Source organism: Rhipicephalus microplus, chromosome 1, assembly GCF_043290135.1.
Source record: "Rhipicephalus microplus isolate Deutch F79 chromosome 1, USDA_Rmic, whole genome shotgun sequence".
Taxonomy (NCBI): domain Eukaryota; kingdom Metazoa; phylum Arthropoda; class Arachnida; order Ixodida; family Ixodidae; genus Rhipicephalus; species Rhipicephalus microplus.
Genome location: NC_134700.1, coordinates 152622600 through 152638610, shown reverse-complemented (window position 1 = coordinate 152638610; position 16011 = coordinate 152622600). Strand labels below are relative to the sequence as shown.

Here is a 16011-nt window from a genome sequence, read left to right as displayed (position 1 = left end):
ACGCACGAACAGACGCACGCATGGACGGACGGATGCTTCGCCACACTCTCCATCATTCACTGCGTGGATATGCTGCCATTTTTCTCGCATTATTAGAAATTACAGTTAAGAAACCATTTATATGTACGTCAGCGCATTATTACTGTTGGACGTAATGAATGTTGCATGATATATTTGCGTTATCGGTGTTAAACCTAGATTTGCTTAACTGTCTACAAGGCGCAACTTTTCAAGTCAGTTCCATCTGGCTGGTCTGCAGTATGTACTGTTGCACCAAGGGCAAGGTGTGTATGAATATAATTTATGTATGTATGTATGTATGTATGTTTGTATGTATGTTTGTATGTATGTATGTATGTATGTATGCATGTATGTATGCATGTATGTATGTATGTATCGAACATTTGCATGAGCTTTGTGGGCACTGGGTCACGGAGCTTGCCATCCGTGCGCGCGCTTTTGTTACTCCGACACGCAATCGGAGAAGTGCTCGACGCACCGACATTACTCGCTCACAAATACGAACCCTAAACTTGAGCCCGAAAGCGAGTCGAGATAACAAGAGATAATTTGCGTAGTGGGAGACGGCAACGCCAGTTCTAATTGTGGCACACGCCGTTAACGAGAGCCTCAGGAGTAGATTACACCGCACTGCCTCCGCGTATACGTTGTTATATGAGACGTCTTATCAGTAGTGTTGTGTAAACTTTGCGTGACCTCCTCAGGCGGGAGGGCATCGCACTGTGCGCAGGGCACGTATGCACATACGGCGCAACAAGACGGCGTTATATTCTGTTATTTAGAAGAAAGCCGGTCGGCCGGATATGAACTGTGAGCAAAAAAAAAAAAATACCAGTACCAACAACAACTTAATAATAATAATAATAATAATAATAATAATAATAATAATAATAAACGAGTAGTGCTGCAGTGCTGTGTAATCTGCGCTCTTACGACGTTGCCTGTCACAGACAACACACAAACACACCAATTGTAAGGCATGCGACACCACGACGCTGCGTACAACGTATATCAGCTTCAGTCCGAGATAACTATATAGGCTAAACCAAACCGGGTTCTTGCGTGCCAAAAGACACAATGTGAAACACGTGGCAGGCCAGGGGATCTGCCGTTTCATCTAAGACGGGTGTTCACGCATCTAAACACCCTCGTCATTGCAAACGCGGTGGCCCGGGAATTGAACCATACACACAGGAGCGCGCGAAACGAGAAGAGGAAAGTTTTCGCAGCCGTGGGGGAAACCGCGCCGAGAGCTCAATACCGACAGGAGATTCGCAGTTTCTAAGAAAAAAAAGAAGAAACTAGAAATGAAAGCGGTCATGCAACGAGAGGCAACCGCGCCACGCGTTTCGATCGGCATTGCGACAGCGCGAGCCGGCGGTAATCCGGGACTTATAGGTCGCTGGCGGCATGCACTAGCAGCCGCAACAGTGTAAGGGCGCGGAGGAAAGACCGCATGCGCACGGTTGGGTCATCTAAAAAAGGGAAAAAAAAACTCGAATAGTGAAGGTCACATGCAGATATAGCGTGTACCTGTACGTCTATGCACGCGTTTTCTCTTTTTTTCTTTATGACCGTAGTCTACACCGTATTTATTTTTATCTAGCCGCATTGCTCGTACGTGCGCACCAGAGAGAATTGATGCAGACATCGGTTGCGACTTTTTCAGAATCGTTCGCCGAACGCTCCATGCCACGGCCATACAGTGCGACAACGAGAAAAGAGCGTTAACGAACCTTTCAATGAGACGGGGCATGGGCGCAACAGGTCGAAATGGAGCGCGTTTTATAAAGAAAGCTCCTGAAAGAAAGTTGGCCCCAAAGGAAAACGCACGTATGCCTGTACAGCATACCCTGTAACGGTCGACACAGCCTCTAACAAAGCGGTGCGGCGTTTTTAGAAGCTATGTCACGTAAAATGGCACAGTATTAGTTTTATAGCCTCACGAAAGAAAATACGGTAACCAACTGAAGCGTTTATGCGAATGGTGTTACCTTCATTATAAAAACGTGCCCGGCTGGACGTCTCCGGAGCGAGAATATAACATAAAAAAACTTTATGCAAAGAGAGTGCCCCACAGAAAACTAGGATTTAAATTCTACTCGACTCAGACCGCACCTACACCTGTATCGACAGCGTTGAGTTCACATTCACAACGTACGTCCTTCAAATGAAAAAAAAAAAAATAACACGACTGACGCAGGTACCAGTATTAAAGAAAAAGCCTTACATTCATCACCAAACGGTAAATTTGACGGTCAGCAGCCCCACGGCGTCAGCGACGAGTTGTGCAAATAATCCCGCCCACATGCATGGCGTCACCTTATGATATCACGGCGTCACAAATTCAGCCATGATGTCACATGACGCATAACATTACACGATGCCGTTAAAGCAACCTCCTGTAGCCGGCGAACAAATACCGGAGAGAACGCGACCTCAAGAGAGAGAAAAAGGGAGAGAGAAAACAAAATGAAGACTGCGCTGGGCAGGAGGAGCACGTGAAACCACAGGTCATGTGCCCTGCTCCATAGAACACCGATTGAGAGACAAAAAAATAGAAAAAAAACCTTCCAGTCGTCTTAGGTAGATGCGCAGGGGACCCTGCGAGTTTTGCCGAGCAAGGGCGCCGTAAAGCGAAGAGCTGTAACATCGGAAAGTATGCCGCAGGAAGTACAATGAGTAGCTGTTCTAAAAGGTGGGCAGTCGTGGAGATGAGATTTCAGCAGCGGGCACGGCAAAACTTTTTCTGGCGACCAGAGCTGGGAGGCTTTAAAGCACCGACTAATTCCATAATTCCTTACACTCGCACACACACGCCAATGAACAGCACTAAACTGCAGATATCTACTGCACTCTCGACACTCTTTGAAGCAATAAAGCATGATTAGCAAGCATCACAAATAGGGTCCCACATAAGGTGCCATGGAAGCATAGACGCACGTACACCGATGAAAACACGGAGGAAAGGGAAGGCATTGCAGTCTACGGCATAACGTGCAAGAGCAAAATAAGCTGCCTATACGCGACGGCCGCCTTCGTGCACATTTGCTAAATTGCACGCGGTAAGGTAAAGAGGATGAAAGAAAGAAGACTGTGGAGGTTTACGCGTACGGTAGCGAAATCACCGCTGTAATCGCTTACGTACACAAAGTGAGGCGAAGGAACCACAGAAGTTGCACTTCAAAGCTGCACCAGCGTCGGGGCGAGCGGTCATTAATGAGCTATAGTAAGCGAAACGCTGATCGATTTCCGATGGAAACGATCATTGCGACCGGCGCTCATATCGTCGACATGTGCGAGTTTTCCATACGAGCCCGCGGGAAAGCGAAAAAAAAAAATGTGGACGCGGCCAACGCAGTAATCGAAAATCCAAGATCAATTGACGGTCGGCGTGTGTACAGAGTTTCGAGACTCCGCATTAAGGAAATGAAAATCCCGGTCACAGACGAATGAGAAAAGCGTAATAATGGAAGTGGTGAATCGTTAAATTTATAGCGAAGAACGGCGGCAGCCGCACACACTCTCTCTTCCAGCCAGCATGTTTAAAGGCTAAGCAATGGTCACGAATCATAACGAACGCAAACGCTTTCACGTGGGCCTAACTAATTGCGTCCACTTAGCGCAGTCAATTGGCATTGCACGGACCGAAGAGTACAACTGTTGCCAACAAGGAAACTGTTTATGGGCATCGGTGGTTCAAGGCTGCGTCCAAGGTCGGACCTGTTACGTGATGCGCCAGATCCGGAGCCGAGACGAACAAATTACACGGCTGCCTGTTTACGGTCGAGGCGCGGCGAAAAGGGACGGAATAAAACAAAGTGTGCAACCGGCCACATCGGGTGGAAAAGAAGACGGGAGGGAAACCCCGGCAGAGAAAGTGGGCCTCTCAAAGAGCGACACGCGATCGTTTAGAGGAGGAAAAATAAATACCAAGCAAACAATCTGGCGTGACCACCAGAAGTGTGCAACGCTATACGCAACGAGGAAAAAAAAAGCGCGGAGCCGATATTGGAGGAAGAGCGCAGAGGACGACCAATCAGGGACACAATAGGGAGGCGAGGCGACGAGGAAATACGAGCTCGGCCCGGAGCAGCCAGGAGACGAGTCACCGTTTTTTTTTTTTTATCAGGCACGCGACTCAAGCCGTGCGTATCGGCGACAACATGTTCGCCTGATGACACGGTCCCCCGGTGGATAAAAATAAAAATAAACGAGAGTGTCGAGACAAAACTGTTGCGTCAGATGTTATGACCGCGCCTCGTTGGTCAGGCCAGTCGTGTTACGACACCGTCACGAATGGGGTGACGTACGATGGCACGCGCTGATATGATACGGGAGGAGAGGCTTGCGGTGGCAATCAATTCCGGCATAAGTTAAGACCTCGACGAGTTTGGTCGAGGTCCGTGGCACGCATAGAAGAGAGAGAAAGTCACCACACACAGGTGGGCCGTGTCACGCGACGTGGCAGCATTAAGAATGGCGTAGCGAATGTTGGAACATCAAGCGAGAGAGAAATCGTTAATGATCGCCATCGTTCGCGCGCTCAGGTGCGAGGAATGTGAAGCAACAATAGCGTCGGGACGACGCCGAGGCGCCCCATGTCGAGCGAACGGGAACAGCTGCGCCGAGCATCGCATGCAGAGATAGAGCTAGATGTCTCGTCTGTGCAGCTACTACTGTGAAAAAGAAAAGAAAAAAAAAACGGGGAGAGAGAAACCATGCTAAGCAAGCGAGGGCATTCAATTGTAAGCGTTTGCGAGACGTCGGCTTAACAACAAAATGAAATTTCTGCTGTACTGCGCTGATCGCTTATAATATAGTTAAGACTGTTCCGGGGGGGATGCGAGAACTTAGCTTAGCCGAACGTTTCGCGTCTCGAAAGCTTTTGCCATTGGTTGTACGTAATCGGGTATTACAAGGCCAGGCTCACCTACATACAAAGCGCCGCCACTAGATCACGCGATGCATACGCTTTCGTTTTCGCAATGCAAGCGCGAGATGAACTGCACCGCGCACTTAAGGCAGGGCGATAAGAACACTGCAATCAGCTCAAGGCGAATCGGTCGCGTTCGCAAGACAACGGCTTTTTCGGACCGCCACCGTGACCTCATCAGTGCGTAACATTGCGAGAACCGCAATGAAAAGCCACTGCGGCGACTATTCCGCACCCTGTAAAGGCGACTGATAGATTGATATGCGGGGTTTAACGTCCCGAAACCACCATATGATTATGAGAGACCCCATAGTGGAGGGCTCCGGAAATTTCCACCACCTGGGGTCCTTCAACGTGCACCCAAATCTGAGCACACGGGCCTACAACTTTTCCGCCTCCATCGGATATGCAGCCACCGCAGCCGGGATTCGAGCCCGCGACCTGCGGGTCAGCAGCCGAGTACCTTAACCACTAGACCACCGCGGCGGGGCCTGTAAAGGCGGCTTCACGTTCGAGCAGGGCCGAACGTGCCGCAAGTTAAACGGCGCCGAAAACGCAAGAAGAGGCAAGTGGCTTCCGAAACAAGTCTTGCAGGGCAAAGAATCAGAAGAGCAAACAGTAAGGAATAGTTAATGGATGCAGTATCACCCCGTTCGCTGTGCCCCGAGTTTAATCTTTCGCTGTCGGCGGAGAACAGGTTTTCGCGAGGGAGCGGTCGATGCACGAATAAAGGGTTAAATGAACTCTGGCCACCTCCGGAACTGCGCGAAACAAGAGTGCCTCGATTACCGGTCCTCCTATAGCCCAAACCAACGTTGGTTTGTTGTGCCCCTAGCTACGAGCACCATAAGGAGAACCTCCAACAGCTGCTGCCTTGCACGGTAAGCACTGCCCAGTGAAGGCCAGACAGAGGAGACGCTATAAGCGCAACTTTTTTGTTATGTTTTAGGAGCGAAGCTCCTTAAGGCGTGGGCTGTGCGTCCCCTGTATGTAGCCACCTCTCGTTCAGTTCTTGCAGTGTTCACTAGATGGAGGTACTTGTAGCTGACGGCATTAAGTATTACGCTAGCCACCGCCCGATCTAAAGGGTACAGCCATATCCATCCGTCCGTCCATCCATCCATCCATCCATCCATCCATCCATCCATCCGTCCGTCCATCGGTCCAAAAGATGCAAGATGTTATAAACTAGACGGCGGCACGTGTAGTTGATTATGAAAGATGCGAGGTGTTATAAAATAGGAATGATGCCACATATGGCGCGTGTCATCGTTCGATATAGTGCGGCGACGTACGCTAGGGGGAGCGTTGCAATAAAATCGAGTGGGCAAAATGTACGGAGGATTCATGGTTTACCAGGTTTACCTCCGGAGCTTCGCCCACTCATCATCATTCACTTCGTGGATGTGGCGGCACTTTTTTTTTTTTCACTGACTGGCGGCAACCATACGAAGCGTAGAACCGGCGTTGACGCGCGTAACACTTCGTCGTCGCAACAATGGCGGCACAGCCATGTGCATGGGGCAACTACGTTTAATCAGGAATTTATCCAGCACAAGGTGTAAGAAGCGTTCCGGCAGGACGGTTTCAAGGAGGACGAAGGGAGGGAGGGGGGGGTCGTGGTATTGCGGAAGGAAAATGACTCGTGCGGACGGAAGAGGGAGGAGCGTGACCAACTAATCCACTGCGCTTCAACTGCCGGACTGATTGATATGTGGGGTTTAACGTTCCAAAACCCCTCTATGATTATGAGAGACGCCGTAGTGGAGGGCTCCGGAAATTTAGACCACCTGGGGTTCTTTAACGTGCACCCAAATCTGAGCGCCAACTGCCGGACTAACCTTAAAGGGATTGAATATACAGCCACGGGTTGGAATTAGAGCCTGACACTAGAAGACATAGCATTCGAAAGAAACGTTAATATAGTCTGCGAGGTGTGTCTAGACAACTCGTCACAAAGTCAAACGAAATGTAACCATTTATACAAGCTTAAACGAGCTCAGAGGCGGGCTTATTTCAAGGACCCTTCGTATTAGCACGTTATCGCTCGCTTGATTGCTCGTGGGCTTCGGATGAAACTTGATAATTTAATTTGGATTCGCTGCGTGCATTGAACAAGTCTGCAGTGTATAGAACAGTCTGCAGTGTATAGGCTAGAAAACAGGTGTTTTTAATCAAAGTAAGAGACTGAATCGCACGAAAAGGCAAGCCCGCGAAGAGGCAGGCACAAAGTCAAGTTATTTGCTTCCGAGCTGAGCAACAAGCTGAGGTATCAGGTTAGATTGAAGACGTTTGAAGGTATAACGCGACCGTAGCAAGCGCGGGACGCGGTTAACTTGCGAAACATGCCTTCGCCCTGCCGTGTATGTAGTCAGGCTCACGATCATGACGCGCAGTGAATCTCCGTGGTCGATTTCTGCACAACGATCGAGCAAATCGTGCAGGACGGAAAGCTATATAGTGTGCCGCAGTCAGCGGTACCATCATTCGCGGAGAGACTTGAGCACTGTGGCGCGCGATAGCCAAAAAAAAAAAAAAAATGGCAGCATATCCACGGAGGGTATGATGAAGAGTGGGGCGAAGCGTCCGTCCGTCCATTCGTCCGTCTGTGCGTGCGTCTGTTCATGCGTCCGCACGTCCATCCGTCGGTGCAGCCATCCGTGAGTCCGTCCATGCATCTGTCTGTGTGTCCGTTCGTCCATCTATTCAACACTCCAAGTACCACCATCTCGCATCTTTTCATCTTTTCATCATATATTCCACATATGCACCGCCATCCAGCGGACATTCCAAGGACTAAACGAGAGGTGGCACAAGCACACTTTCTAACGGCTAGCGCTTCGGCTCTACTTCCCAACTTCAACCACCTTGATTTCATGGTATATAATAGTTCACTGTATTCATGGCACTGCGGCCCAACGCTCGCTAAACCTTTCTAAAACCAAGGAGGTTACGCCCAGCGAGTATAACGTAGCAACCTTTTCCTGTCAGATAGTGCTCAATGTACATGCCAATGGCTGCTAATGGGAATCGCAGCGTGCGCGTTAACTAAAAGCCGAATGCTCCTGTCTCTCACTCCCCATTAGCAGCCATTGTCATGCACATTGAGCACTATTTTTTTATTGTTCAACAACGCACAGAAGAAATCTCTCACCGGCACCACCTTGGAGGTCAAAATGTTATACTTGTTACATACTACAACGGCTACGAGAGATGAGCGGCTGCCGCTGTAAGGAGCTTCGCCCCTAAAAAGCATATGCGATCGAAATTTGCGGAGGCCCCCAATACGGGGTCCCGCATAATCATCTTGTGGTTTTGTGACGTAAAACCCCAGGTAATATATCGTTAATATACTCAGTGACATGACATACTGCATGTCTGCTAAATAGTAGTGGTGCCCTCCTATCACTATGCAAATTAATGACAATGTTATATGCGAAGTGGAATGACCCCACCACGACACGCCGAGTTTGCACGCCTGTATAATTATACGCTGCGCCAGGGCGTTGGCAGATAACGCTGACGGCAAATGACACGCTCTTCTGATGGTGAGCATATGGAGGGAACTATAGGTTTCAAGTCAAGCGCGAGTTTTAAAATAAAATGCGAATGGAGAACGAACAGAACGTCCTCACATGCCTCCTTGAGCAGAAGCTCCGCGTTTCCGTTAGCAATATCCGGCGCATTTTTAGGCGCGTCGCGTACATGTACAGTGTTTTACTTGAATTTGCTTCGTAAGCACCGTCTCTGCGCCGCAACGTGGGGAGGTACCGATATTAAGATTAATAATAATGCGCTAGATATACTAGGTCAAAATAAGTTATAAACTATTTGGCCGCAGCATAAGAAAATGTGACCCTGACATGTGCTGCACAATAATTGAACACAGACGTGAACAGCTCGCGACACGAGCATTCGGCCACATGTGGCAGCCACGTGGATGGCGAACACGGGCGGCGACGGACGTCAAGCAGCCGCGCGAAAGGAAATCTCTCTCAAAAGATACCAAGGTCGATGTAGAAAAGGGCCTCGGACGGTACATACAAACGAACGGGGTTATATCGGCGATGGTGCACCGCGTCACCCATTATTGTTTTTTCTCTACGCTGCCTATGGTACATATCAAGCACTTGCGGTGGAACATGTATTACATGGTCCCATCGGGCTCACCGAGCACGGTCTTTCTCCGTTTAGCTACAGACGCGATTCGTTTGCCGAAGCGGCGAACGTGCTAGGAATGGGCGTCGACCGACGACGAGAAGCAATAACGAACGCCGCCGCACGCATTGTCACGTCGGGGCTAAAAAGGAAGCAGACGACAGGCAAGTGGCGTTCGCGTGCCGTGCCCTGTAGAGAAGAACGCGTTCTGAAACGGCGACATGCTCCAAGTTCGAACACTCGCCGCCCTGTACAGGCGGAGTGTACCGGGTGACAAAGCAAAATTAGCATACGGGATCATAGAGGCCAAAACGACGATACGATTATGAGGCACCCTGCGGCGGAGAATGCGGGAATTTTCGACCATCTGGCGCGAGTGTGCGTTTTTGATTGTTTTAGCGTGCAGCGACACTATATACCCCGGCATCTCGCCTCCATCGAAATGCGACGACAACCGAGCACCGTAGCTCCTGTACAATCGCACACAATGCGAAATGACCGGAGAGCATGGTGGAAGACGTCGATGCCGCGCTTCACAATGACTGTACAAATACAAACTTGATCCCCAGTTTGATTTTTTTTCTGTATCAGCGTATATAAATGACCACAGTGCTTATTGATGCCTTGTCCATCACGCCTCCTCCTCTGTTATGTAATACTCCGATGAGAAATCTCCATGACAGTGATGGTACTTCACTTTGTAAATGTACTCCGATTCAGCAGAACCTTACGAGCAATTAAAAAAAACGGAAATGGCGACGACATAGGCCGTAAGTTGTATGATGAAAATTATACAAATTCAGAAAAGGAGATCAAGAGGCAGCTCTGCCTTCCGTCGTGGGGGCACGGCTCGGCGCCCATACACACGAGTCCATTGCCCAAGGCAGAAAGCTAAACCGACGTCACGCAAACCAATGAGTGACTTGGTTTTGTCAGGCTTGCAGGGCTTTCATCCCAAGACTCATCGTCTTTCCAGAGCTTAAGCTTTCTCAACACCTCTTTTCTTTAAGACAGCATTAGGTTGTTTCTCTTTCTCCTTCTCTTGTGTACTTCAACGGACCACTATTTCTCATTTTCTTGTTACACGTATGAGCAGAAATAGTTTACTCATTTACGTGCTACGAGAGAGTGACGAGCAGAACGACCCGGCTCAACTTTAAAAGCACCCTGGATAAAAAACCCAGCGCACACAACTGGCACTTATCGGCCGCACGGGGCAGGTAAGGTTGACTAGGCAGGCAGCGCACATGTAAAAAGGGGGCGCAGCGCGAGTGCGCCGGTTAATCCACAAAACCAGCACGAAGACGTCAGCTACGACGTCACGAACACCGCGGACGGCCTTGAAGCACATGGCCAGCGTGGCTGGCTCTAGGACCAGCACGAGGAATCACCCGAGGTGGCGCGTGTGACACGCAGAGAACTTGCGCAACAATTAATAAAAGCAGCGATGCCACCACTTTTACACCCGAAATATAACGGCGAAAACCTGAAAGACTGCCAAGAAAAGAAAGCGATTGCTCGACAAGCTACGCGGCTGGATTGTCCGCCATCAATATTGAGAAGAAGAAAAAAAAAACGTCCCTAGGGCGGAATGTGTACACATTTGGATGTATTTATGGGCACACTTTGCAGAGTGACTGGGATTTCGACAGCGCCAGAAATAAAGCGACCCCGTTTCGCAAACGAGCCGTGATGGCCGTAGGTGAATGAAGTGGTACATGCACTTGTGATGCGCGGGGCCGAGTTGACACGCGCTGCCAAGACACCGTCAAATGCTCTTTCGAAACGATTTTAACCCACCGCTCCAAATTTTGCACGCGAGAGTGACTGACAGTTACATTTCGAGCGCGTAGGATCGCGGGGGCTAAACCGCGACAGGTGAGCAGAAAAATAGCGTTAAAAGCCGCGCCGCGACGACAGACGAAGCGAGGCTTTTTTTTCTCTCCTTTCAAAGCTGGAATGCTCGCACCACACGATGCAGCCAGGTCAGGCTCGGCAAAATTCGCTGCGGGCGTCGTCTCTATGCAGCCTGTCGCAAGCGTGCGCCCTCCGAGGGACGACCTACTACTACTACAGCCACGAAGCCGGTAGACGAGATGGAGAGAGAGCACGGAAAGGCGCATTGACCTCCCCAAGTACGCGGACAAACTTCGGCGGGTGAAAGAGGAGGAGCAGAGCGCCGCCATCTGAACGGAACCACGCGGTTTGTTTTCTACGAGCACTTCCGCCGGCACGGGCCAAAATTTTTTTTAAAAACGCGCATTGCCGAGATCTCGAGGGTATAATAAAGGAAAACCACGCGAGTAACCGGCCGGGAGGGGTCCACAGTGAGCCAGCCGTGTCAAGGCAATCAGCGTCGTCGGGAGTGGCACGCTCGGGTTTCGTGTTGGCCGTTTTCCGTTACGAGTGACGATAAAACGGCGTTTGTTATAACGGTCGCAAAACGTTGGTCGATGAGCTTAGCGCAACCGACACAAGTCAACGTCACTGCGTCAAAAACCACAAAAGACGACACCTCCAACGACCCGCGGCGATACGGGAGACGCACCACGTGTGCAGATAACGCGACGCCGTAGATGCCGGCTTTTCAAACAACGCCGCGAACGGAACACGTGGCGACGCGGAAACAGCGGGGAGTACGCTAACGATCGCAACAAATCGGGAAGTTCAACGTGTTAGCGACCGCGTACGTTCGAATATGAACGCTGCTTCCGAACAAGGCCGGAAAAACGCACGCAGGAAGCATCGAACCCGTGCAGCGTCTTTACTCCTCGTTTGAATGTGATCTCCACCAACGAATCCTTTGCCAAGTGCTCATTCGCGATCAATGGGGCAGCCACCAATGGAAATCGGCGCAGCCACCAATGGAAATCGGCGCAGCCACACAGCGTCCCGCAATAGGCACGCGGAAACGAAGGGCAAGGACAATATCATCTCGCCCGCCACCAAGTCGAAATCCTGCCAGCGGCACAACACAGACGCCGCCCGCTACTGGGTTCGTTTCGAGAAATTGGCACCGTGCCTCGCGCTGCACGCGTCTCCAACCATTTGCACTTGGAAAGATCAAAACACCATCCCTACAGCAGCGAAGGCGGCGAGAATCACAAGGCACGCGAACATAATATACTGCAGCTACCTATGGCTGGCGTTTTAGAATGATGCCACCCGCGTCCTGCTACACAACGTCGGCAGCACAGGCACAGTTTGCTACAATACTTAACAAACTCTACGGGCGCGCGGACCAGCCCACACAGATGCCGAAATTTGCACACAGCGTCGCCGTCACGCTGCAGAACCGTTTTGATGACGCAAACTTTCGGTCGGATCACCCCACAGTGTGACGTCATCTGTTTTGGCCGCGCCCCCCCCCCCCCCCTCACTGCCGAAAAGAAAACCGATCGAAGAGGGGCGCAACCGAGAGCATGGCTCGTGCGCACGGGTCCTCGAAAAAAAAAAAAAAACGAAAAGAGACCACCCATCTGCGACGCACTTATTCGCGAAAAGTGTGGAACAACAATCGTATAAACTCACCGGTCCGATGTATCGTCGCGATCCGCACGCGAAGACGCGTTTGCGGCAAAAGTTCACGAAAGTGGCCTTTTCCACACGACGCGATGCGTCCCCGCAGGAAATTAGAAAAGCGTCGCAACGAAACCACTTTTAACAGTCTCGCCGGTCACCCCTTGGAGTGGTGCTTTCAGGTTTCGCTTAGGGCGTATGAACGTCTCAAAATCTAAACGAGGCCGCAACGAAGGCGCGACAAAAATGAATGAGAATGAATGAGCAATCAAAGCACAGTCTCGCACACGCACACGGGTCGAGTCAGACGGATACAGGGAGGAGTCGCCTACCGTTTCCGGCTCTGCGATGCGTTGACGTCCGCTGACAATGTTCCAGTGTACGAAGTAGCCAGGCAAGCCGTTCACTGATGCACCCGCACGAAAGAGCACACTGCGAATCACTGACAATCAACAACCGCACACCGGCCACCCTTGAACGCGCGTTTTTGAGGTGGCGTGATCCGCTTACTCTCGTCCGCAGCGCGTGCCGTCTGTCCTTAAGGTCACGTGAAGCGTCTTGTCACAACGCGATTGGCCGCACGCGCTTAATATTGACTATCTTCCAATTCGCTGCTGCAAATCAACTGTTTACTTCAAATTAAACGTTCTTATTTAGTACGAAATATTTATCTGGTACTTTTGTACGTTTTGGGGGAACGTTTTTTCTTTGTTGTGCATCGTGTCATGGCGACACGCATGCAAGTTTCGTTGTGGTGCCGGCGCATCGGGGGATCGTCGTCAATGTTTTATCTAATTGGTTTTAATTAGGTTTACGTAATTGTGATAATAGTTAGTTAAAAAGAAGTATTATCTATTGCGTCCCTGACCACCCTGTTTGCAGCCCTAATTCCTGGGGGCTGGTCTATTTAATCGGTAAGCACACTTTGTCAACTGGTTATGAAGTAACATTTGAAACATCTGCAGTACGGTATACTTTTTTCCACGAATAGAGCCTTCTTTGTGTTTAAGTATTCTGGTTTTTTGATCGAAATGACTGTTCGAAGCGTCTGCAAGGTGGAGAAATGGCTTTTAATACGAATGCAATGCATAAACTGATAAGCGACGCGTCAACGCGGCGATTTCCTGCGATTGCCGATGGTAAGCCCACGTCACTCTTTGGAATTCACATCTCTTCGGTGATGCCTCGATAACTCATCTTTTACTCATTTCGTGACGTGTTTGAGTACGCATATGGTGTTCATCCGCCTTGGCAATGACCTCATTACCATGCTCATGTGCTTCCAGGTTTCATTCAATTGTTTTAGGATGGTTCCTCATCAAATCCGACCTCGATGTTTCTTTCTGATCACATTTTTTTCTCTCAATATATTTAACGGTTTTAATTGACACTCCAAAATAATTCGGCATCAAACTAGCGTCATTTGCTAATTTGTTATGTAATCAAGGATGAACAAGAACGTGTCTTAGTACGCGGCGATAAATCTACGTCTAAAGACATATTTTTGGTCTTTCTTGGGGGATGGTATGGTTCTATCGTGCATGGAGGTCGTGTACCAATACTCAACTTTACATTCCTTCAGTTCTCACAGCCAAGCAGTGTGTAGGAAACTAGATTGTGCAGTAGCGCATGTGCAATACCTGCAGTGGGCGTAGCTGGACTTTTCTGAGGTGTTCAACACCAGACCTAACCAGGAGCACTATACTGTCACCTTTTCTGCACACTGCTGTTGTGGATGGTTACATGGTGCAAACAGGACCATGAATAGTAAAGAAAAACAAGGTTATTCATTTGCTTGGTAGCTCTAGGAGGGAATACATACTGTTGAAGTGCATACAGGATAGTTAGAAATGCTTCGTCACTGTCATGTGCCTCTTTTGCATGTAACGTGCAGTTTGGAGGGCCACTAAGTAAGGCAGATACGATAATTTAGTCACACCCTTGTCCTACTAACAGTGGCGTACTAACTTGTTGATGAGTGAGACATAGAGGTCCCTATAAATACACTAGAGAGAACGCTGGTGCTAGTGTCTGCAATGCACCGCATTGCAACGCACTGTTGCAGCCAGCATAAAAATGATGGGTAGTACACGGATTTGTCTAAACTCCACTCTTTTGTCTCCGTGTGGCCTGAATCCACTTTGCCACAAGACAGAGTTCAGCAAATGTTAAGCAGTTGCGCTTCACCATTCCGACTTTTGATGCTCACCATTTCAAATGGACTCACAAAGTTCCCAGTGGTCTTTTCTTTTATTCAAAACAACACTAAGCTAATCAATGGGTGCATTCGAAGCCCATGTGGCACGAAGACTCGGTGAATCTGTGTACTACCCGTTATTTTCATGGTTGCTAAACGACTGCAGTGCCATAGTACACTCTAGTTAACTTTTGGAAACTGTCTAGTCAAAATTTTATTATTCATGAAAACAGCACCTGCATGTAATACCAAGAACAAATTACCCAAAAATGTTCTATTACTTACTGACCACCACATAAATAGTTATAGAAAACATTATTTTCCCTTCGGCATATTTTTGGCATTGGGTTGCCCACAAGTCGTCAAACATTTTGGTGGTCATAAAATGGTGTACTTTTTACGTGATGTCTGTGAAACCCCGTGAAATCTGTGAAACCTCCTGTTGTTAGAATGATGTTTGCACAGGAAACAGCGCATCACTATACTGAACAGTTCATAAACATTCTGAGTGTAATTCAAGGGTGCCCGCCCATCACATTCACAGCAGGCAGTCATAGCTGCTGGGATGATCGACTCATACGAATATAACAAATACTCTCAGCTATGGCATAATGATGTTGAGCTGTTTGTGTGTGCTTACAACTCTATGGGCTCATTCTTGCTTAGTGAGGGAGCGATAAAATACACAGCCCTGCACGTCTGCGTTTCTTTACCTTCCGAGTTCTGCTAGCCTAGTTGTCAAGTCAGTCTACTTAGTCTGGAAACCCTTGCATCTTGATCGTTTTTCCTGGGCCGGTAGATCAAATTTCACGACAAGCTTGAAAGCGAGACTGCCCAATGTACTAGAGTCCTCTGCCTTATTCCTCGCCTTGGTCCAAGCCACCATGAGTGCTGCAAGCTACTATATGATAAACAAGGCTAAGCAGGTTAATAAGCAACGAGAGCGAGCACCCTCTTTAGCTCCTCCTGTACGGCCCAACTGAAACACCCATTGGCTCATTAGAGCAGTGGTAATGCTATTCCTTTCAGATAGAAGAAAAATGAACTTCCTGGAACTCGAAGAGCATTTGATTGGCCTATAAAATGTTTACTGGTTCCTGCCCATATTTGTGTCATTGAATAGGTAATTTTGAGGTCAGGCAGAGCATAATAATGTCATGACTGAGTGCTCTTATGTTAT

General features: G+C 49.1%; 2 protein-coding genes across 7 annotated transcripts in view; one reads left to right on the top strand and one right to left on the bottom strand.

Annotated features, from left to right (window-relative positions):
* The window catches only part of LOC119178553 (Acyl-CoA synthetase long-chain), a 57043-nt gene extending 43937 nt beyond the window's left edge, over nt 1-13106 (bottom strand). Inside the window, exon 1 of one of the 2 annotated variants that reach the window (XM_037429760.2) lies at nt 12967-13106. The gene's annotated coding sequence lies outside the window, so the exon portion shown is untranslated. Of the gene's footprint in view, nt 1-12646 lie in introns of both variants that reach the window. The other variant, XM_037429761.2, reaches the window with a different exon arrangement.
* Nucleotides 13107-13372: 266 nt separating this feature from the next.
* Nucleotides 13373-16011, top strand: part of Uggt (UDP-glucose-glycoprotein glucosyltransferase) — a 197216-nt gene continuing 194577 nt past the window's right edge. For 4 of the 5 annotated variants that reach the window (XM_075887497.1, XM_075887499.1, XM_075887498.1 and 1 more), the window contains exon 1: nt 13755-13773. In XM_075887497.1, coding sequence (XP_075743612.1) covers nt 13771-13773 — 3 coding nt within the window. In that variant the 5' untranslated portion in view covers nt 13755-13770. Of the gene's footprint in view, nt 13549-13754; nt 13774-16011 lie in introns of those variants that run through there. The other variant, XM_037429943.2, reaches the window with a different exon arrangement.